We start from the raw sequence: 22,832 nt of genomic DNA, 5'->3' as shown, positions 1-22,832 counted from the left end.
TATAAAAAGAGGGAAGAAGCCAGTGCAGTGGAATGTATCTGTAGTCCCAGCTACTTGGGAAGCTGAGGCAGGAGGATCATTTGAGCCCAAGAGTTGGAGACTACCCTGGGCAACACAATGAGACACTGTCTCTAAATTAAAAAGCTAGCAAGTGGCAGCAAGGACCTGGCACCCTTCCAGCCCGCAGAGGAAACAGAAGGCCCTCCAAAGCCATAGAGAATTCACTCGGTTGTTTTAAGCCACCAAATTTGTTACAGCAGCCCTGGGGAATTTATTCAGTCCCTAAAATTTCTCTTTTCTTGATGCTTTCAGTCTTTACAAGGTGCCCAGCGTGAAGTGAGTGTTGATAGCAGGATAATATTAAGTTGACAAAACAAAACGCTTCAGGATCTAAGCGCACCAGAGAAAACAGGGTGGGTGGAAACCGGTTGGACTGGTTTTCTCATAAATCTCAATGACTTTAATCCTAACCAGGCAGAGTATTTTTTCCTGGTACTGGGGACAGAACCCAGGGTGCCCTTCCACCCAGGTACATTCCTAGCCCATTTTTTATTTGGGGCAGAGTCTTGCTAAATTGCTAGGCGGAACTAAAATTTGCAATCCTCCTGCCTCAGGTGCTGGGATTGCAGGGCTGCACCACCAGGCCTGGCTCTGGCCAGGATGAATTTTAAAGGTCACCGATTCAGAGAGAGCAGCCTGAAGAGCAGGCGCGCGGTATGGCGTGTGAGGCCCTGCGTGGGGGCCTCTGGGGAAGCCGGTGAGTCAGCCGCCTTCTCTCTAATAGCGTTCACCTCCGCGCGAGGAGTAATAGGAGAGGCCGTCATTAGCCAAGGTGTGAGTAACAGGGTTCAAACTCAAGAGGGACTCGGTGTGTTCCGCTGGGGAAGGGTGAGCTGGGGCTCTTCCCTGCCTGCGGAGGAGGCGCAGACCGCGGAGTCCAAGCCCAGGGACGGCGATGAGTCCCTTAGACACCGGCCCAGGACGGAGACCCACAGGAACACGTCTGGGAGACCCTTCACCAGTAATGGGGTCCTGCCTGCTGCAGGGTCGGGGGTGCAAGGTCGCGTGTCCCTGGCTTATAGGGACGCTGATTCTCGGGCTTAAAGTCTCTGTCTTCCCTCCTGGCAGTTCACCTGGGCCACCTTTGCACAGGTTGAGGAATGTGGCGTGGACACAGAGCGAACATGAGCCTGCTCTTCTGCACTCCCTTTCGTCAGAGCGGAGGTGGTGCCGGGAGGAGGAGCCATCTGTGGAGTCCAAGCAGCAATGTGTGACTAGCATTTGCAGGCGCCGTGTGCGTGGCCAGAAACGGACACTACGTGGCCCTGCTTGGGCCTCTATGGTGGCAGGGCCTAGGGCATGGAGAAATGAGCCAGAGAAGGGGCCGTGAAAGTCTTGAAAGTAGACTTGACATTCGTGGAGGAGCTTGGTGTGCTGAGACGCAGGTGACCGTGCTGGGGCATATTTACTAGGCCCTGCTGCCTCTTCCCCATGAGCAGGGCATGGTGGGAACAAGCCCAGGGTAGGGATCTCCACAGCCTGGAGCCCAAGGAGGAGCCCACTCCACCAAGTCAGAGGTGGAACTCAGGAAGGCCTGCTGAGAAGCTCATAGAAGCAGATTGTTTTGGTTTGTTCTGACTGAATACCAGGCCGCCCTGTGGGAGAATTTCACAGAGGGTGATTTGTCCTCAATAGGAGGCAATGTTGCCAGCCAGGGATATTTGGGGATGTATAGAGACATTTTTGGTTGTTACAACTGAAAGTTTCCTGGGTAACGGCTACAAAATATCCTACAGTGCTGTCCTACGGGATAGTGAGTCCCCCATACAAACTAACGAGGATCCAGCCCCAAATGTCAATAGCACTGGGGTCTGACAAATAAATTTTTAGTATCTTTTTCCCTAAGTTGTTAGTGCCCTGTGTGAGGTGTGGTGTGTGAGAGGCTGGTGCCACTGGTGGTAAAGAGAATTTACCCATAGCCAAGAAACACAGAAAAGTTAAGAGTTTATTGGGCTGGGGATTTCAGTGGTTCTGCCCCCTGCCTCGAAAGTGCAAGGTCCCAAGTTCGATCCCTGGTAACAACAAAGAAAAAAGTCCCTTAAAAAAAAAAAAAAGTTTATTGATGCAGTGCATTGGGGAAGGCATAGAGAGGATGTGTTCCAGAGAAGTCAGAGTGAAGGCTGAGATTTTTAGATTTGATTTTAACCTGAGGAGGGGTCTAGAAACGTGGGCATGGGGTTCCCGTGTCCGTCCATCCCAGGTCTGAAGAGGGCAGAGAGTGTTTGAAGACTGATGTGAAGTTTTTGTTCGACAGGGTCCAGGGCCCTTGGCATTGCTAGAAACAGTCCTTCTGGGTAAAATAAATTAACAAATATGTAAAGATTGTCTAATGTTAGTGGTCAAGGAGATCAGAATAAACTATATATGTGTGTGCTTGAGAAGGACTTTTGAGTTGTATTGGGATAGGGGAAGAAATGGCTAGATTATCTGTGATGTATGCATAGTTCTTAGGCATAGCTCATGAGGTGGAAGTTAATGTTCTACCACAGACCCACCACTCAGGTGCAGTGTGCACTTTAGAGAAACAATGATAAAATAACCATGATTCCTAATAACTAGGTTACTCAGGCTAGGCTAAGATTTGTGATCCTGCTTCAGCCTCCCAGAATGCTGGGATTATAAGCCTGTGCCACCATGTCCGGCTATATTTTTAGTTACTTTCTTGAGAATGTGTACTTTTGCTTGCTGCAGGACCACCAGCAGTCAAGGCTCCTGAAAAGGACCTGGAGCTTTTAGAAAAGTGGAATCAGCATCAGTCTGAACAAATGGGCTTGGGGCCCAGCAACCAGGTGGGACAAGCTCCCTAGCACTGGCCAGTTCTGACTTGTTGATCCTTTTCCTTGTGCAACTGTGCCACCCACCCCTCCCTCCGCCCTCTGCACAGCTCACCCAGCAACTAACCCCGGAGCCTCTGAGAATGGTTGGTTGGAGTTCTCCCTGGAGTTGAGCCTTCCCTGGCCTCAAGGCATCTGTTTTTCTTTGTCAGGTTGGACAACTCAGGACGACAGAGACTTAGGTCTGTGTGATCTCAAGGGCCGAGCTCAACCTGGAGTCTGCGGGGGAAGCCTTGAACATTCCCCCACATATTTCTGGCTTCCGTCCAGCCTAGCGTAGAAAGTGGTGGTCAGGATGTTCTGAACACCAGCCTCTCTCCACCCGAGCCCCAGGCCCTCACTTCTGAAGATGAGCATAGGACATCACTTAGTTGTCCTAGACAAAAATAACCCAGAGTGCTGCCTGCTCTCTCACCCTGTGAACAGCCAGGGCCCAGGCTATGACTAAGTCTGCTGGGGGAATCCAGAGGCCAGGACCCTTGCAATGCTGGAGTCTAAAGGCTCCTGGGTCCTAAAGCTTCCTCTGTTTCCAATAAGATTTGTCTGAGATATTTCCCCAATAATTAGCTAAGCAAAGAGGAAAAGAGCACATCATTTTATAAAAATCTTTTTTTGTCTGTTTTTTTTTTACAGTGCTGGGGATCAAAATCAGGGCCTTGCATGTGTCATGTTTCAGTAGTAAAACACTACTGGACTGCCCCCTTACCCCTTAAGAGAGCTTTCAGGTATGAATGATGGGTCCTTGGGAGGCTGAGGCAGGAGGATCACAGCCTGGGCAAGTTGGTGGGACCCTACCTCAAAAGCAAAGCAAAACAGGCTGGGATGTAGCTCAGTGGCAGAGGCTTTCCCTAGCATATATGAGGCCCTGGGTACAATCTCCACACACAACCCCCCAAGAATAAAGAGCATGTTTTTACTATGCAATCAATTCTTGAGAAATCTGGGGTAGGAATTCTCCCATTTTAGAAATCTCCAGCTTCTTTTCTCCCAGACTCCTCTTTATTCATTCCTTCAGCAAATATTCCATCTGTGGGAGACCAGGCCCTGGGTGAAGCGCATGCACAGTCGAGAAGAGCCCGTTTCTTGTATAATATTAGCCAGACTGACTCCGAGATTTAACATAGCAGTCAGGAAAAGAAGGGTACTAATGAAATATTTGCCACACAATTTCAACATCCCAGGAAATAATGCTGTGGGTTCAATCAGTCACTCTGGTGGTAGGTGAGGGAGCCCTTTAAAAGCAGGCATCAGCAGAAGGGAAGGATTCTTCAAGACTGGTTGTTTTTACAGACACCTCAATCTGGTACATTTCCTACGAAAAGAGTATCCTTTTCTTTCAACATTTGAGAAGTATAAGTGAGCATCAGTTTTAGAGAGGAACAGAAGAACAAAGCTCCCTTTCTGTATTAACAATAGAGTAGCTTAATGTTGTTTTTTAAAGTTTCTACTGACCTGAAAAACACCGAGAGCTACGAAATTGGATTCGGAGTTGGAGGGTGAAGGAATCCCGGAGCTGTGGGTGTGCAGCCACATCAACAACAGAAACAAATGACCAAGCAAAATGGGCCTGGGTCCTGAAACACTATGAATCCTGGGCCCAGCAGGGAGCCCCTGCCACATGACCTCTCAGCTTCCCTGGGACCAGGAAACAAAGGAGAGGGGAGGAGACCTGGGGACAAAGATCAAGAGCTGTAGAAACCACCCCTGGGTGAGGATGCCACCGTCACCCAGGTCTGAGTTTCAGCCTTGGTGTTTTACCTCACCCAGAAGATATTAAAAATTTACCCAAGCTACAAAAGGACTAAGGAGATGGGCACCACGCCTCAGGCACCAGCTCCTCCAGGCTGCCCCGTTGTGAGGAGAGACTTTTCGGCTAGAGCCCTCAACCCTCCTTTGGAGCTCCCCTCTGCCTGCCCAAAGATCTCTGGAAAAACTGCCTCTCCCTCTGCAGCCGGCTAGGCATTTGTCTTAGGCTGCTGCCCCTCTGCAGAGGGGTAAATGCACTGCTGTCTTAAACAGGTGCCACCAGGAGACAAAAGTGGGACGGGAGATTGTTTTTGTTATTTGATGTTGTTTAGAAAAATGCAAAAGCAGGAGAATGACCAGTGTAGAAGAAGGGACAAAGAACCAGGCCCCTGGAAGGCTGTGTGGTCTGTTTCTTCTGAGAACTGTGAAACTACCTCCTCTAGCTTCACATTTATGAGATTTCCATCATTTGGACTCTCTCTCTCTCTTTCTCTCTCTCTCTCTCTCACACACACACACACACACACACACACACACACACACACACACAAATGAGCTAGATGACTGGTCAAATCTCCTGACTAGTCTGTGAACTTAAATTTTGTATAACAGGAATAAAATATCAGTTCTTTTTATTAGAAATTTTACCTTGACCTTGTACCTGCTTCTACTGCTCTGAGCTCTCCTCTGGTTTATGGACAAATCTTAGAGTTGCAGGCTTTTGTGAGATTCCTATAGATCTTATGGATCCTTTTCAGTATATGTGCTGCCGAAGTGAACACAATTTTTTTTTTGCCGTACCAGGGATCGAACTCAGGACCTTGTACTTGCAAGGCAGGCATGATGCCACTGAGCTAAATCCTGGGCCCTTAGGGATCCTTTTCTTTTTTTTTCTTCTAGGGATCCTTTTCAATAGAGTGAGGATTCACATTGACAAGGCCAGTCTCTTAAAAATGGCCAAGTGGGGCCGGGGATTTAGTTCAGTGGTTACACCTGCCTTGTAAGTCTAATTGTTGTTCCACAATAGCTTCATCAACTACCCTCACTTTTGTATCTTTACCATCTCTTTCCAGGACTACAAATATGCTAAAATTTTACTTCCTTGAAAAAGCATCACCTTTTTTTTTTTTTTTTTTTTTTTGAGACAAGGTCTCCCTATGTAGTTCTGGCTGGCCTTGACCTCACCATGTAGCCTAGGCTGGCCTTGAACTTGTGATGATCATCCTGCCTTAGCCTCCCAAGTGCTGGTGGCACACGCTTGTGCCACCACACCCAGCCCAAGCATCACTCCTGATCAGAGAGCATCCAGGGATGGAGCACACTGCTCGGATCCAAGTACTCTGGAATCACTGCTCTTTGCCCTGGTTGGAATGGAAAGACCAAGGCTTGAGTAAGAAACTAGGAAGGAGGACGAGGGGCAGGTCTGTTTTGCTTCCTGACCCTAGGCTACCCTTACCCAGGATAAAGTAATTCCTTGTATTGTCTAGCTCTGCTGGCTGGATTTGTGGGCTTTCTTTCTGCTTTTCTTTTAAGACCTTGTGCACACTAGGCAAGCACTCCAATGATGGCCTACATCCCTGCCCTTTTTGTTTTTGTTCTTGGTACCGACAATGGAACACAGGACCTTTCGCTTGCCAGGGAGCTAAATCCACTGAGCTAAATCCCCAACCCAATCCCCGCCCTTTTCTGTTCCCCAGGTTGATCTTGAACTTGCAATCCTCCTGCCTCAGCCTCCCAAGAAATCAGGTTACAGCTGTGTGCCACCATGCCCAGCTAAACCCTGAGTTTTTTTTTTTTAATATATATATTTATTGGTACATTTTAGATATAAAATACATTTATATTTATCAGTGGGTGTTTGTACCAGAACATGATGCATCTTAGTTTTTATTTTTACTCCCATTACCTGTGCACCCTTCACCCCCTCCACCCTTCCCTATCTACACAGAGTTGGATTCCATTTTTTTTTCTCATAATTTTTTTCTTTCCCTTCTTCCCTTTCCCCTTTCCCTTCCACCATCCCCAAACCCTTGGACCTTTTCTTATTTCAAATTATCAATTATTCATTTTAATCATTTTCATCCTTATTTACACTTTCAATTTCTCACACTAGAGAAACTATTCGGTATTTACACGTGTGTCCTATTTATTTCACTTAAGAGTATGGCCTCAATATGCATCCATTTAGCTATAAATGTCTCTAGTTTCTCATTCTTTATGGCTGAGTAGTACTCCATTTTATAAAAAAAACACATCTTCTTTATCCAGTTTCCAGTCGATGGGCATTTGGGCTGTTTCCAAGCTTTAGCTATTACAAACTGTGCCGCTATAAACATAGGTGCACATATATCGCTGTGGTATGATTCTTTTAATTCTTTGGGGAAGATTCCCAGTAGGGGAATAGCTGGGTCAAATGGGACCTGTAGTCCTAGTTCTTTGAGGTATCGCCATACTGATTTCCCCAGTGGTTGCAGCAATCTACATTCCCATCAACAACGGAGAAGGGTTCCTTTCTCTCCACACCCCTGCCAGCATTTGTTATTGGTTGATTTCTTGATAGCAGCCATTCCTTGTGGGGTGAGGTGGAATCTCAGTGTTGTTTTCATCTGCATTTCTCGAATGACCAGTGATGTTGAACATTTTTTCATATATTTACTTGCTGTTTTTACTTCTTTGTCTGAGAAATGCCTGTTCATTTCGAATGCCCATTTTTGAACTGGGTCTTTGAAGTTGGGAGGTCTGATTTTTTTCAGTTCATTATATATTCTTGATAGTAGACCTCTGTCTGAGCTACAGCTGCTAAATATTTCTTCCCACATTGTAGGTTGTCTCTTAGTTCTGTTGGTAGTTTCTCTTGCAGTGCAGAAGCTTTTTAGTATGATGAGATCCCAGTTGTTGATTCTTTGTGCTAGCTCCCGTGCTACTGAAGATTTGTTCATAAAGTCTTTTCCTATGCTAATGTCATCAAGAGTTCTACCTAACTTATCTTCCAGCAAGTTTAGTAAACCCTGAGTTTTAAGGCCAAAGTCTCACCTTTAACATAATATTCCCTTGCAGCTGTAGACCTCTGTATTCCTATGAGGATTTTCATTTATCTAATCAATTAATCCTGCATCACACATTTATTGTCTACCTTGATGCTAGAAATATAATAGGTGACAGAGCCCTGGATCTTGCCTCACAGAGCTGGTAGTCTGGTGTGAAAGATGGCTATTAATCAAATAGTCCCCCCAAGACTAAATTACACGTATGAATCTGGGTGTGGTGGCAGATGCCTATAATCCCAGCACTTGGGAGGCTGAGGCAGGAGGATAGCTGCCAAGTTCAGGGTCAGCCTAGGCTACATAGTAAGACCACCTTGAACTACAGAGCAAGACCCTGCCTCAAAAAGAAAGAAAGAGGGCCGGGGATTTAGCTCAGTGGTTCCGTCACTTGCCTTGCAAGCGCAAGGACCTGAGTTCGATCCCTGGTACAAAAAAAAAAAAAAAAAGAAAGAAAGAAATTACATGCGAGACCAACAGAAGAGAGCTACTTGTGACTCTCAGAGGCTCTGCCCTGCTTGTGGGGTCAAGGAGGTTTCTCAAGGGAACCAGGCCCATGCTACAGGGTGTAGAATGACAAACCCAAGAGGCAGAACCCTCCAACAGGGGTGGGGCGGGAGCAAAGGGTGGGAGGGGCCAGGAGCACCGCCCCCTTGGGTGAGGGCTCCGTGCGCCCAGGGGTTTGCATCCTAAGAGCCATGGCGCCATGCGGGGGGGTGGGGGTGGGGGTGGGAATCTCCCTGACTGTTGTGTAAAGAGTTGGGGCAGTGGGTACTGAGGGGTGTGGGAGGGGTGCAGAGCGAGCAGAGAGCAGGGCCAGGTGTGCCCAGGGCCCTGACTACACAGCTCTTCATCCCACACACTTCGTCCTTGCCCCCCTCCTCCTCGAAGGCCTCCAGATAGCCTGTGTCTGCCTCTCCAGTGATGACCTTGCCGGGTCTGACTCATCAGCAGGAGCACTCCTTGCAGGCACTGGCCCATGTCCCCTTCCGGTCTCTCCCTCCCTCACCCCAGGTGCTTCCCCGTGTGTGGAGACCAGAAGGGCATCTTCCTGCAGCATTCACTCCAAGGTCGGGAGGCTGCTCACCCTGTCTCTACTACTCCATTTCCTGTCTGTCCCCACCTTGGCTGCCTTTTGCCACCCAACATGCCATGGAAACTTCTCCTGCTAAAACTGCCATCACTGTGTGGTGGTCAAACACAATGGACAAGTTAGTTCTTGCCTTGGCTTGAACTCTGGCTCATTAGTTTCTTTTAACTCTGCCTTCCTTTTCTCTCACCCTAATTCCTATGGCCCACTCTCTCCTGATACTTGGTTTCTACTTGCTTTCTCTTCCTTCCGCTCCCTCCTCTTCTCCTCCTTTCTTCTTCTTTGGGAGTACTTGGGGATTGAACCCGGGACCTTCATAATGAGCTACATCCCCAGCCCTTTCCATATTTCCTTTTGAGGCAGGGTCTTGCTAGGTTGCCCAGGCTGGACCCACACCTCCAATCCTCTTGCGTCAGCCCCTGAGCAGCTGGAATTACAGGTGCACACCACTGTGTCTCTCCAGTTGTTTCTTCTCAATGTCTTCTAATGGCTTTAGTTCTTCCACTTCTTCCATAAACACTGGGATTTCCAGAAATCCTGTTTCATTATTTTTCTCTTTCTGGATTATTAATTCATATACACTTAAAATTCTAACTACAACCTTAGAGATATTATTGAGTCTGATGTTATCCATATATTCATTCTACAACTTTCTTTAGCTCCAGATACATGTTTCCAACACTGTCCTAAACATTTATTCCTCAGTGAACCACAAGCACCTCAGAATCAAACAAGAGCTTGTTTTCTCCTTCCAATCCATTGGCCAACCTGCTCCCTCCCTTTCACACCCTGCTATCGAAATGAAACCATTTTCCATGTCACCAAATCTAGGAAACTGGAGTCACTCTCAATTGCTCTCTTTTCTAACCCCTACATTGTGCTGACTCCACCCTCCAAACTTTCCTGGGTCTTACCCATTTCACACCGTGACATAAGCTGTTTGCTGTATCCAAATGACCTTTCCCTCCTGTTAGCCTCCTAGATTCCTGAGCACACCCAGGACTCCCTCTTCTCTCCACTGTCTTGCTATTCCTATGCTCTCTAGGCAGCTGGAGATCCCTACCCTATGCCCTCCTCACCTTCTCCAGTAGCTGTGGCTTCATGCCTGAGTCCTGGCCTGTGAACGCTATGGGCAGAGGGCCTTTGTCTTAGCCATCTTAAGAGACTCAATGTTGGGCCAGGGATTTAGCTCAGTGGTTCTGGCGCCTGCCTCACAAGCTCAAGGTCTGGAGTTCGATCCCTAGTACCAAAAAAAAAAAAAAGAGACCCAGTGTCCCAGCATTGCAGCTGATTTGATAAACACTGATTGGGAAAACAGTTAAGTGCAGGGGGAGAAAAGCCTAGTCAAGAAATTTACTTTTTGTTTGTTTCTTTGTTTTCAGTTTTCTGGAACAGGGTCTTGCTATGTCATTCAGACTGACTTTGAACTCTTTATGTAGCCCAGGCTGACCGTGAATTTGTAGTGATCCTCCTGACTCAGCCTCCCAAGTGCTGAAATTACAAGCACGTGCCACCATGCCTGGCCTTTGGCTTTTTTTTTTTTGGTACCTGGGATCAAACTCAGAACCCTGCGCTTTCTAGGCAGGCAGCAGCAGGTACCACTGAGCTAAATCCCTGGCCTGTTTGGCTTTCACATAGAAGAGGAACCATGAGATATCTGTGCATGAATCAGGACTTTAATGCATTTTAAAACTAGGGCTGGGGATTTAGCTCAGTGGTTCTGCTGCCTGCCTTGAAAGTGCGAGGTCCGAAGTTCAATCCCTGGTACCAAAAAAAAAAAAAACAAAACTAACCCATTTTGGGGTAAGTGTAGCTCAGTGGCAGAATGTCTGCCTAGCATGTGCAAGGCCCTGAGTTTGATTCCCAGCACCACAAACAAACAAAAATATTTTTTAAAATTAAAAAACCTATTTTTCCAGCCAGGCATGGCGGTGCATGCCTGTAATCCTAGCACTTGGGAGGCTGAGGCAGGAATATTGCCTCAAGTTTGAGGGGCACCGGGACTACATAATAGTGAGTTCAGCCATATAGTAAGACCCTATCTCAAGCAAACAAGCAAACAAACAAACAAAACAGAGTGAGAGAGAGAATTGTAAGAAAAAACCTTAGTTTTCAAATATCATTGAACGAATTATCCATCTCTTTCCAATAAAATGAAGATTCCTAATTAATGGTCAACCTGGAACTGAATCAGTATCGTTCTGGGTGTGGAAGATGCGCCTGAGAATTGTTGCCAAAGGCATAAAAAGAGAATTGGAGGGGAAGACCATTTGATTTTTCTGGGAGAAGCTTGCCACAGCTGGTTTTCCTGATGCAAACTCAGCTGTTGTTATCGGAGGAGCTAGGGTCCTTGCTGTCGCTGGCAACGGCTGCTGTTCTGGGGAGCTCTGATCTTTGCCATGAAAATCACTTCCTGCCTCTGGTCCAGATCCCTCACCCTGGTGGCACTGATCCATCAGCCCGCCTTGGTGCAGGCTTTCTAGCTTCCACCACTGGCCTTTGGCCCTTCCTGGTGCAGAGCCAAGATAGGATTTGGATGAGACATTGCCGTGGGCTCTGGGCCTCTGGCTAGAGTTGTACAGGACATTTCAGTGGGATACAGGCCCTCAGCTGGATTCTTCAGGTCTCTAGTGTGTGGACAGATCTCTTGCACTCCTCTGCATTTGACTTTTTGGGAGAATATTATAAAATAGTCCTATAAATTATGTGTCCTGTATTAAATCCATTCCCTTGCAAACCCTGACTACTACAAAGACCTAAGCCAGGTGTGATGGTCATACCTGCAATACCAGCATGCTTGGAGAGTGACACAGGAGGATTGCAAATTCAATCCCAGCCTGAGTAATTTAGTGACTTAGTAAGACCCTGTCTCAAAATAAAAATTAAAAATTGGTCAGGGATGTAGCTGGGGATGTAGCTCGATGTGAAGGTCTTTGGTTCAGTCCCCTACAAAAAAAAAAAAAAAGTTAATGCATATATGGTAGCTAGTCATAAATTGCTGAAATGTTGTAGTTTCATGCCCAAATTATTACAAGTTGCTAAGAATAGACTTGCATGAAAAATTAAAACATAATAATAATGATGCTTAAGTGCTAAATGCTTACTCATTGGTCTGCCATGAAAGTTTGTTTTTTCTTTTTGGGACAGGATCTCGCAATGAGGTCAGGCTGGCCTTGAACTTACTATGTAGCCCAGGTTGGCTTCAAACTTGCAGCAATCCTCCTGCCTCAACCTCCCGAGTGTTGGGATTAGAGGTGTGTGCCACTACACCAAGCCCCATGCAAGCTTTTATTTTTTATTTTATTTTTAAAATTATTATTATTTTTTTGTACCAGGGATCGAACTCAGGTCCTTGCGTTTGCGCAGCAGGCAGCAAAACCACTGAGCCAAATCCCCGGCCCTTTTATTTTTTATTTATTTTTATTTTTAAATTTTTTTCTGATACCAGGGATTGAACTCAGGACCTTGCACTTTCGAGGCAGGTGTGGCGCCACTAAGCTAAATCCCGGCCCCCCATGAAAGCTTTTAAATAAGAATTGTTCAAGAAAAGATCAGTATCAAAAAAAAAAAGAAAAGATCAGTATCTTTTTGTTTTTTTAAGATCAGTATCTTTACTGATCTTTTGATCCCTGAAAGAAAAGCAATTAAGTTTCCCAGAAAGACACTTGGGGAGGTTATAGAGTTCAGCAACCCCTTTCTGAATGGATTTGGACACCAGAGCAGGGGGCAGAAAGAAACAATTTTTGTGATAATCAGAGTTTTATGTACACAAGTTCTCTCACTGTCTCTGCCTCCCCGCCCCCCACTCAGGCCCTTGTGCTTGCCAGGCAGGTGCAGCACCACTGAGCTACATTCCCCAGCCCTGTACACAAGTTCTCTACTGGAAGTGCCTTTGAGAATCCTTTGGAGCTGGGTGTAGTGGCACACACCTGTATTCCCAGCTGCTTGGAATCTGAGGCAGGAATCACAAGTTCCAGGCCAGTCTGGGGAACTTCGTTAAACCCTATATCAAAATTTAAAAAAATTTTTTTTTCTAAGGTGTAGGAGGGCTGGGGATGTGTAGTTCAGTAGTAGAGCACTTGTGTATCATACATTCAATCCCCAGAATGAATGAATGAATAAACCGATCGATCGATCAACTGAGTGGGAATGAGTGACAGTGGCATGGTCCTTGATGCATAATCAGTAGAGCTTCTGAATTCTGAGTTATCTGTACACAAACACACCTTTGCCTATGTTACCTGGGAAGGGCCAAGTGCAGAACTGCAGTGTGTTTTTCTATAAACTGTTAGCTAGGGTAATGGAGGGGAGACAGCTGTCAGCAGGATCCCATGGTGAATGAGGTGGTGACAGCAACCAGGACAGATCCTCTGCCCTCCAGCAATCCCCAGGGGGAGAAGCCAACTGGGAAGGTTCCTATGGTTACTAGGGCGTGGCTGCTTTATACCTTTCATCCTGATGTAAGCCAAGTACATACCACTTTATAGCCATTTCAGTAGAAAGACTGACACCCACGGGGAAGAATGAAGGCTCCTTTAAAGACCAGAACTTCCCTCAAGCTTCTTTGGGAATCAGCTGTGCCAGAGTGTATCAGATACACAAATAAGCACTGCATTTCTCTGAGTTTTGACTACGAGACATAAACTACTGGGTGGACAGGGGGAGGCTACATGGTACGCCAAGAGAAGCCAGGCTTTAGGGTCCTCTCTCCTAAGCCTAAGGCTCCTGGACACCATTTTCCAGCAGTGGGATCTCAGGACTACTGAACTTTAACCAGGCTTCCCTCTGTAACTCACTGGAGACAGGTGGCATCTAGCTCATGGTCTCTGTGAACATTATATGAGATGTGAAGGAAAGCACATTGTGAGTGCTTACCAAACACTGTCTGTTCCCTTCTCTTTCTTTATAAATGGTCAGCTGAATTAATTACTAAGGAGGATTTCCAGCCAGTAGTGAAATAAGGCTCTAAAAATCCTCCAGGGCAGGAAGAATCTAAAAAATAGTCTATATCTAGGCAATTTAGTGAGATCCTGTCTCAAAATAAACAAAGGGCTGGGGCTGTAGCCAATGTGAAGGCCATGGGTTCAATCCCCAGTACCACACATCACAAAAAAACTCCTCTCCCTGCTGACTGGTTCTGAAAGCCCAGTCCGCTTAGGTAATTCTTAGTGGTCATGCCTTGACCAGCTCTCCCATTTTGGCTACATTTCATCCTCACCAACATGCAGGAATGGCTACCTGTGGTTATTTTCTTTTTCTTTTTTTTTTTTTTTTGGTACCAAGGATCAAACTCGGGTCCTTGCACTTGCACAGCAGGCGGTGAAACCACTGAGCTAAATCCCCAGCCCATTTCCTGGCATTTTTGATGAAGGAAAGAAGCGGTGAAAACTTGGCTCTTCACATTGCTCCAATTGTGTGAGTGACTACTCCGTGCCTGTTAGCTGCTAGGTGAGTTCTAGGAAGTTCTGTAAGGTGACAGAGAAGTGGGTGCTAACTGCAGATTTACTTTCTACAGGTCTTTCTAGCATCGCACTGTCACCACTATTTTCATCAGCTGCTAGTCCACCTGCACGGAATTGGAAATGTGGTCATTACTTTATCTGTTCACAACACTTCCCTCCTGGAATTTCCCCCTTATAGGCAAATAGAACCAACAAAGATATGACATGTCCTTCCTCCCCTGCACCTCCATCCACATTCTTGGTTTCTTTCTTCTTTCACTTCCTTGTGTAATTCACTGCAGTCATTCTTCCTTTTACTCACTCTGTCCTCCACACAGGCTGATCCTTAGTGCTAGAGGGCGGGGACAGCCAAACTGGCAGGAACATTATCAGCTGGGTACACTCTGAGTCAGTTTCATGTCCCGGGAGGATGTGCCATGTATGGCTCAGTCAGACTATGACATCTGATAAGTCACTCATCCTGAGCAGGGGTACCTGTGAAATTCAGTTTGCGACATTTAGTTCATTCTAATCCTATGGCCTGATTGCCCAGGGACCTCTCAGGAGTTGGGACGCACAGATCATTCCAGAAAGGAAAGTCATCTTGGTGTATAGTTTTCATAGCATGTAACTGGCAAGTGGCCAATTCATTAGCCCTCAATCAGGATCTGAGAACCCCCAGGTATCACCGTTTGCCCCATCCGGTTACCAGGCAAGGAATTTATTCAAAATTAGGCATATATACTTAGTGGCTTCAGAGATGTTAAACACAAACACTGCCAATCTGAAAGAAGCTCTGGGCTTTTCTGTAAATGACCCATCATAAAGACTCACCCTGCTCTGATCCTGATAAGGCAAAGGTGAAAGTCCGGCTCTATTTGTCACACTCTGCTTCCTTCTAAGTCAGACTAGTCTCTGCAACCAACTGTTTCTTCTCTCAGTGGGCTCAAAGGACACTGCATTCCAAAAAAAAAAAAGTTTTTTAAGTCTTCAGGTCTTTTATTTATTATCATTATGTGTTTGAGATACATAATAATTACATTCATCTTGGGAATTGGTACATATACATACGGCATCTTGATCATTTTTACTCTCCCTTCCCCCTTCCCCACCCTCTTGTCTCCTTTAACTTTGTTCCATGGTTAAATTGTAGATGCCCAATAAGCAGTTATTAATGATCATGACTCAACCATTCTGGTAGTTATAAAGGCCAGGCCAGTTACCCCACAGCCCCCACGTCACATGTGCTCCAGAGAGGCCATTCCGAGCCCCATGACAGCTGCAGGAGAGAGCAGCCACCCAAGGCCTAACCTCCACCAACTCCTGCAAGTCTGCACTGTGGCAGCTGAGTGCTCTCCCTCACAGCCCAGACAGCCTGTTCCCATCAGCCTCAGGCGCAGCTGAAAGAATGAACCCTCTTGGTCTTCCAATGTGAACATGGGGTGCTTGTCCTGACACCCCTGAGTCCAGCCTTTCCTCTGATGGAACCCCTTGCCTTCCCCTTCCCAAACCCTTCCACTGGGCCCAGATCCACTCCAGATCTGTCTCCTTGTAGCTTTACCACTGTGCTGTTTCCTTGAAGCTGTTTTACTTCCTCCAACAGGGTAGGCACTCAGGGTCAGAGGCTACTGTAGGTCTATTGGTTGCCACTTGCCATGATTTCTTCTCTTTCCACCCTCAAACGCTCAGCTCTCTGGAAGCCCTGCTGTCACCTCCTGTCCTTCAGGCTCCTATACTCAAGGACACCTTGTCACAGTTCAACTCCATCTGACACCACTGCTCCCAGTTCTCTTTTTTTTTTTAAACTACTGGGGGTTGAACCCAGAACCTTGTACTTGCAAGGCAGGAGTGGTGCCACTGAGCTAAATCCCTAGCCCTCTCTTTTCTTCACTTCCAAAACCTACTTAGTGCCCACAGCCCAGTATAGTTTTTTTGTTTTGTTTTTTAATTTTTTGAGACAGGGTCTTGCTGTGTTATCCAGGCTGGTCTTGAACTCACTATGTACATTATGTAGCCCAGGCTGGCTTCAACCTCACAGCAATCCTTCTGCCTCAGCCACCCAAGTGCTAGGATTACAGGTGTGTGCTACTACATCTGGTTGTTCCAGTGTTTTCATCCTGCTTTTGCAAACACCTTCCTTGACAACCTGTCCCTTCCTTTCCTGTCACAGTGACCTGAACTATCTCATGGGGGGTTTTTATTTTTTTTACCTTGAGAGAGGATCTCACTAGTCACTGAGTCGCCCAGGGTGGACTCGAACTTGTCATCCTCCTGCCTCAGCCTTCCAGAGTGCTGGGATTACAAATATGTAATCTGCTGTCTTAGTTATGATAAAAGTATCATGGTCATGTAAGATTTTAAAAGGCATGAAAACTTTTTGTACTGTATATGCAATTCTTATAAATATGAAATTATTCAAAAATAAAAATTAAAATAATAACTCCCTGATGGTAAGGGGACCAAGAGATGGAGAGAGGAGAGAATGAGGGGAGAGAAGGGAAGGAGAAATAAAAAGAATTAAGATATGTTATATGGGCTGGGGGTTTAGCTCAGTGGTGCCACCACCTGCCTCCCAAGTGCAAGGTCCCGAGTTCGATCCCTGGTACAAAAAAAAAAGATATGTTATACATATGTACCAATTCTCCATGATGAATGTAGTCATTTTATACTGCAAATGTATACTAATACAATTAAAAAAATAAAATAACAACTCTCTGAGCTGTGACATAGCTCAGTGGTAGAGTCTGTGCCTAACGTGTGCCACTACCTGGGTTCAATCCCCAGCACCATACCCTACAACCTTCAACATCTGAGGAAAGGCAGAGGGAGAAGAGCCTGAGGGCTTCCCCAGCTCTCTGGAGCTCACATGTGTGTCCCTGTGCTGGACATGGAGCTACAAGATATAATGTTTGCCCTGCTGGATTTCAGTCGTGCTTTGGTATCATTACTTTCTAGTCCTCTATTTCTCTCTTTTGGAATGGGAATCATTCTATGTTGTCAGTGTTTAATTTTTTTATTTTTACAGGGGCTCACAGCTAAGAGTTTGCCATAAGTCTCAGAGGAGACTTTGGACTTGGACTTTTCAGCACTGCTGGAACTGTTAGGACTCTGGCAACTCTAGCAATGGAATAAATGTATTTTGCATGAAGAGATACACAAAGTAACTTAAACAAATGCCATCTGACTTGGTTTTCAGCAGTGTATAGCATCACAGATAATTAACTATATTTTTTTTTGTTTTTTGGTACCAGGGATTAAACTTGGGACCTTGCATTTGTGAGGCAGGCGCCAGAACCACTGAGCTAAATCTCCGGCCCATTAACTATATTTTCAAAACTGCTTTTTCTCTTGGCTTCAGGGGGTATTTTGAAAACCTCTTCTCCCAGTTTACACCTACTTATTGGCCACTATTCCATTACTTTCTTGCCTCCTCCACCCTGTAAATGAGGGAATACCTCCTGCTCTGTCCCGAACTCTTTCTATCTTCCCATCTTTCTGTTTTTCTATCTTCCCAGTTACCTCAAACACTCCCTCAGTTTTACAGTACTACCTAAGGGCCAGGGATTTAGCTCAGTGGTTCCACTGCCTGCCTCAAAAGCACAAGATTCCGAGTTCGATCCCCAGTACCAAAAAAACAAAAAACAACCCCCACCCCAAGCCCAAACATACAGTACTACCTAACAGGGTTGATAGAGCAGCTCTCGCCTAGCAAGTTCGAGGCTCTAGGTTTAATCCTCAGGACAAAATGGATAAACAGATGAGTAGAATACCACCTACTACAGATGACTCTCCTCGGGGCTTGAACTTTCACAGCCATGCTCTTTTTTGACATCTATTTGTGGATAATTAATGGCTTGGTCAAACTGCCTCCCAAGTTCCTTCCTTCCGTAATCCTCCCCATTTCAGCAAATGACACCAGTGTCCTCCCACAGCTGCTGAAGCTAAAAATCTACAAGTCATCTCTGATTCCTCCTTTTATACCCTCGTACTGGTATTAGCCTGTCCTATCTGCTCTAACTCCAAAACGACATCTCTTATACACTGATGTCTCTCTTCATCTTCACACACCCTGCCCTTTTCAAATACCCTAATGTCTCCCCGGAGCACTGCGGTACCCTCTGGGTTCCTCTCCACTCTCACAATTACAATTCATTCTCTACAAGAGACTGGAAAGGGATCTTTTTGCAAGACAAGTCTATCCCTTGCTTCTCTCCCTGGATTGGCTTTGCCAGAGCTCACTTCTGCCTCAAGTTCCTCCCCTCTCGTGCATCAAATCCCGGCCCCACCGACCACCTTCTGTTCTCCGAGCATGCTGTGCACACAGTCCACATTTCTCTCTTCTTAACAGCAAGACTGAGATGTTAGGTCAAACACATTCCTGACATCAAGGTATGCTGTTATTTAAGGCAGCAGCTGTCAATCGGAAGTGCTGCTGTCTTCACCGGAGGGCTGGAGATGGTGGAGGCTTTTAGGGTAATAACCAGGGGATTTAAGTGAGTAGAGGCTCATCTCCTTGCAATGCTATGAAGAGTACCCTACCCTGGTGGAGGTATCTCATCTAAGGCATTCGTGTGTCCAGAAAAAGGCAAAAAGGTTCCCAGGAACAACAACAAAATCTTGGGAACTGTATTCATCATAGCTCCTATGTGGAAACAAGCTGTTGTTCATCAACAGGAGGAAAGATAAATTAGATGTGGTATATTCATAGGCTGGGACACCTTAAAACAGTATTTTGGACTGAATAATTATAAAAGAACATATCAAAATTTAGAGGATGTAGCTAAAGCTGTGATATAGGCTTACATGCTTACGTTACAAGGGAAGAAAAGTCTAAAAAATTACCCCAAGCTTTCACCTTAGGAAGTTAGAAAAAGAAGAGAAAATTAAATCCAAAGTAAATACAAGACAGGAAATAATAAAAAATAGGAGTGGGTCTAGGGGTGTAGCTTAGTGGTAGAACACTTGTTTAGCATGCAGATGATTCTGGGTTGAATTCTCAGCACCAAGAGGCAGGGAGAGAGTGAAAAATTAATGAAATAGAAAACAAACACAATAAAGGAGATCCAATAAAAGCAAAAAAAGTCAATAAAAACAATAAAATTCATATATCTATAGCTAGACTGGTAATAAAGGCAAGAAGATACAAATTACCCATAGCAGGAACAAAAACAACAAAAAAGACATATATGTCTATTCTATAGACAGTTCAAAAATAGAGGAAATATAAACAATTTTATGCCCCCCCAAATTGGACAATTTTCAAAAGAATTTTTTGGGGGCTGAGAATTGAACCTGAGGTTGCTACACAAGCACTCTACCACCAAGCTAAATCTCCAATTCACCAAATTGGACAATTTAGATGCACTAGGGACTCGAGGATGTAGCTGGTGCTGTGCCTGCTTGGCAAGCACAAAGTTCTGAGTTCAATTCCTGGTACCAGGAAAAAAAAAAAAAAAGATGCACTGGAAATTTTTCTTTAAAAACACAAGTAGCTAGGTGTGGTAGCACATGCCTGTAATCCCAGCACTGCTGAGGCAGGAGTATTGCCACAAGTTCGAGACCAGCCTGGGCTACCTAGTGAGCTCAAGGTCAGCTTGAACTACAAAACCAGACCCTGTCTCAAACCGCCCCCACTCAAAAAAAAAGGGAAAGAAGAACATATCCAACATCCCCAGTCTGTCAACAACCACTTTATACCACCCATGTCATCTTTTCTAACTGGTTTCTCTACTTCCTATCCAGCTTTGGTTTTGGGTTGGCCTCTCTATTGGGTTCTTACTTGGTGGACTGCAGTAATTGGGTTAGAAAAGTTTAACTACAGCTTTAATCTTGTCATATTTTTACTTAGTCAAATATGATTTTTCAAATTGTCTACTATCAAATTTAAAACCAACTACCCATAAAATTTGAGAATAATTTTAGGAATACACATGGGATGAAATCTTATAAAAAATTTAACAAATGTTTTAAATATGATGCTGGAACTACGTAAGATTCACAATCAAAGCATAAAATGAAAGTAATTTTGAGTGGTGAATGGCAAATAGAGAAAGAATTAAGGTGCTATAAAAAATAAACAGTAGGGCGGGGGATTTAGCTCAGTGGTTCTGCCACCTGCCTCACAAGTGCAAGGACCCAAGTTCGATCCCCAGTACCAGAATAAATAAATAAATAAATAAATAAATAAATAAATAAACAAACAGTACCTGGGATGTATACTCAGATGCTATGAATCAGAGATTAGTGTGGCATTTTGTCATATATTTAATCATCTTATTCATTCAGTTCACTTTATGATAATGAACACCTTAGTAAACAACTGTCAAGTTACAGGAGGATGAGGTCTTCCTAATTAGGCAACAGATTTAAACAGGACAATGGAACAATTTGCAAATAAAGCCACAATAACCATTTAGATTATTCTCAAGAAAAGTATGTGTAGTTTAGGGACTGGAAAAATTCAACTTCCTGAAAACGTTCCAAATTCAGCAAACAACAAAAATCTGGTTAACTTGTTCCTGATTTGTGAGTGGTATTCTCTTTACATTAACAAACTTGCTTATACTTCACCAGGAGAGTATGGCACACTTAAAGTACTGTTCAACAAAAGCATAATCTTTGATTTGACATGGATCTGTAAAGTTAATCATATTTAGCTGAATTTTTTTTTTTTTTTTTGAGGTACCAGGGATCAAACTTAGGACCTTGTGCTTGCCAGGCAGGCAGCAGAACCACTGTGCAAATCCCTGGCCCTTTTTTTTTTTTGAGACAGGGTCTCCCTATGTAGTCCAGGATGGTCTTGAATTCACTCTGTAGCCCAAGCTGTCCTTGAACTCTTGATGATCCTCCTGTCTCAGCCACTGGAGCGCTGGGATTACAGGAATGCACCACCAAGCCTGGGGAAATCTAGTTGAATCTTAAAATTGCTTTTAAAGATTGCATCTTTCCCACTTTGAATTCTTTTTTTTTTTTTTTTTGGTACTGGGGATTGAACTTGGGTCCTTGCACTTTTGAGGCAGGTGCCGGAACCACTGAGCTAAATCCCCAGCCCTTTTTTCTTTTTAATGTTGAAAGGGTTTTTTGTTTTGTTTTGGGTTTTTTTTGGTATGGGGGATTGAAACCAGGACCTTGCACTTGGAAGCCAGGCTCGGTGCTGCTAAATCTCTGGCCTATTTTGAATTCTTACATCCATGACATAAACAAATTAAAACAAGTTATAAGGTTTTATACCTAACAAAAATAGCATTAAAAACATCTACCTGTAACTCCTGTACTCTGGAGTCTGAGGCAGGAGGAGATGAGTTTGAAGCCAGACTGTGCTACAGAGTTTGAGGACAACCTGAGCTACACAGTGAGACCCTGTCTCAAACAAACAAAAAAACACGAAACCAAACCCAACATCTAATATTTTTAGTTCCTGAAAGCTTCAAATATTGATAATTGTAAGACTAGTAATAGTGTATTGTCCTTTGAATTCATTTGTACTAATTATCCTTTGTTTCTACTTTGCTAAATTTTAATAAAATGTTGGTTCATCAACATTTTCTCTAATATTAACCAAAACTTAATTTCGGTTCCCAACATCTGGTTCCAAAGGAACACCTTTTCTTACATCAATCTCCCAAAATTCTTATTCAAAAGAGAAAAGAATTGAGTGAGTTATAAAGAACACATTAATTTGTTATTTTCAGACAGCCAGAGAAATTCTCTCTCTCCCTCCCTCCCCCTCCCTCTCCCTGTCTTTTTGCCCGTTGCCTAGTTGCAAAGAAATCCAATTAAACATGGTAAAGTTCAAAGGCCACTCTTTATCCTGCTTTGTGCGGCCGGTTCAGTTTCTGTTTTAGTCCACTTTATATTCTATGCTCCTCTCCAAGTCCCCTCACCTTTCTTCAGAGGAAAATAGAAGTCTCAGTATTTTCAAAGTTCTAGGGCCACCTAGAGTCCGGTCGCGCGTCGCAGGGAAGAACCAAGCGGCGGGAGCGGTGCCTGGAGCCAGCCCGCCCCCCCCGCGCCCCCCGCGCCCCCCGCGCCCCCGGCCCGCGCCCCCGCGCCCCCGCCCGCGCCCCCGCGCCCCCGCCCGCGCCAACTCGGCGGCCCCGCCCCAAGGGCCGAGGTGCGCAGCGGGCGGTGCCAAGGGGCGGTGCCAGGCCGGGCAGGTCCACACTTGGCCTGGCGCCGGGTCCAGAAAGCTCAGCCCGCCGGCGAGTGCGCACCTGAGTCCGCACCTCTCACGGCTTGCGCGACCCCTGCCTTCCCGGGCCCCTCGGCGCGCGGCATGGCGCCTTCCCAGGTCCTCGCGTTCGGGCTCCTGCTCCTGGCGGCGACGGCGGCGGTGGGCACGGCCCAGGAAGGTGAGGGCTCGGAGCGGGAGGTGCGGCGGGGCCGGGTGGGGGGGGCGGCGGCCTGGGGGCCCGGGCCGGCACCGTGGAGAGGGGAGGGACGGGGCTTCGGGGAAGAAGCCGCTCCCAGGCAGGCCCCAGGGACGGGAGCGCAGGCGGCCACCCGAGTGGTCACCTTGGGGTCCGGCGGCCAGGGCCCGCGCCTCCTTCCCGGGCGCACCGACTTGGGGCTCCAGATCCCTCCCAGGCGACTGCGCCGCGCCTTGACCGTCTGGCCCCGG

General features: G+C 45.8%; 1 protein-coding gene and 2 long non-coding RNA genes across 5 annotated transcripts in view; 2 read left to right on the top strand and 1 right to left on the bottom strand.

Annotated features, from left to right (window-relative positions):
* The first annotated feature begins 458 nt into the window (after positions 1-458).
* On the top strand, positions 459-1,314 carry LOC110347978 (uncharacterized). The gene is made up of 3 exons (XR_015453122.1): positions 459-529; positions 615-757; positions 1,129-1,314. It is a non-coding gene; the product is annotated as an uncharacterized LOC110347978 (long non-coding RNA).
* Positions 1,257-22,564, bottom strand: LOC101706693 (uncharacterized). 3 transcript variants are annotated; one of them, XR_001183110.3, is made up of 4 exons: positions 22,096-22,255; positions 15,047-15,168; positions 4,347-14,707; positions 1,257-1,352 (listed from the first exon to the last, which is right to left on the bottom strand). It is a non-coding gene; the product is annotated as an uncharacterized LOC101706693 (long non-coding RNA). The 3 variants fall into 3 exon arrangements; XR_204986.3 differs by lacking the exon at positions 1,257-1,352 and having other exon boundaries at positions 8,271-11,717; positions 14,535-14,707; positions 22,096-22,250; XR_015453121.1 differs by lacking the exons at positions 1,257-1,352; positions 22,096-22,255 and adding an exon at positions 22,426-22,564 and having other exon boundaries at positions 8,271-14,707.
* Epcam (epithelial cell adhesion molecule) overlaps positions 22,447-22,832 on the top strand; it is a 15,056-nt gene continuing 14,670 nt past the window's right edge. The window contains 1 exon segment of the mRNA NM_001310250.1: positions 22,447-22,563. Within this exon segment, the coding sequence (NP_001297179.1) occupies positions 22,488-22,563 (76 nt within the window). The 5' untranslated portion in view covers positions 22,447-22,487.

This window comes from Heterocephalus glaber, unplaced genomic scaffold, assembly GCF_053883595.1.
Source record: "Heterocephalus glaber isolate CG9 unplaced genomic scaffold, H.glaber_assembly_v1.0 deba00001457, whole genome shotgun sequence".
NCBI classification, from domain to species: Eukaryota; Metazoa; Chordata; class Mammalia; order Rodentia; family Bathyergidae; genus Heterocephalus; species Heterocephalus glaber.
Note: the sequence above shows the minus strand (reverse complement) of the source record. Positions and strands in the feature narration are given on the sequence as shown.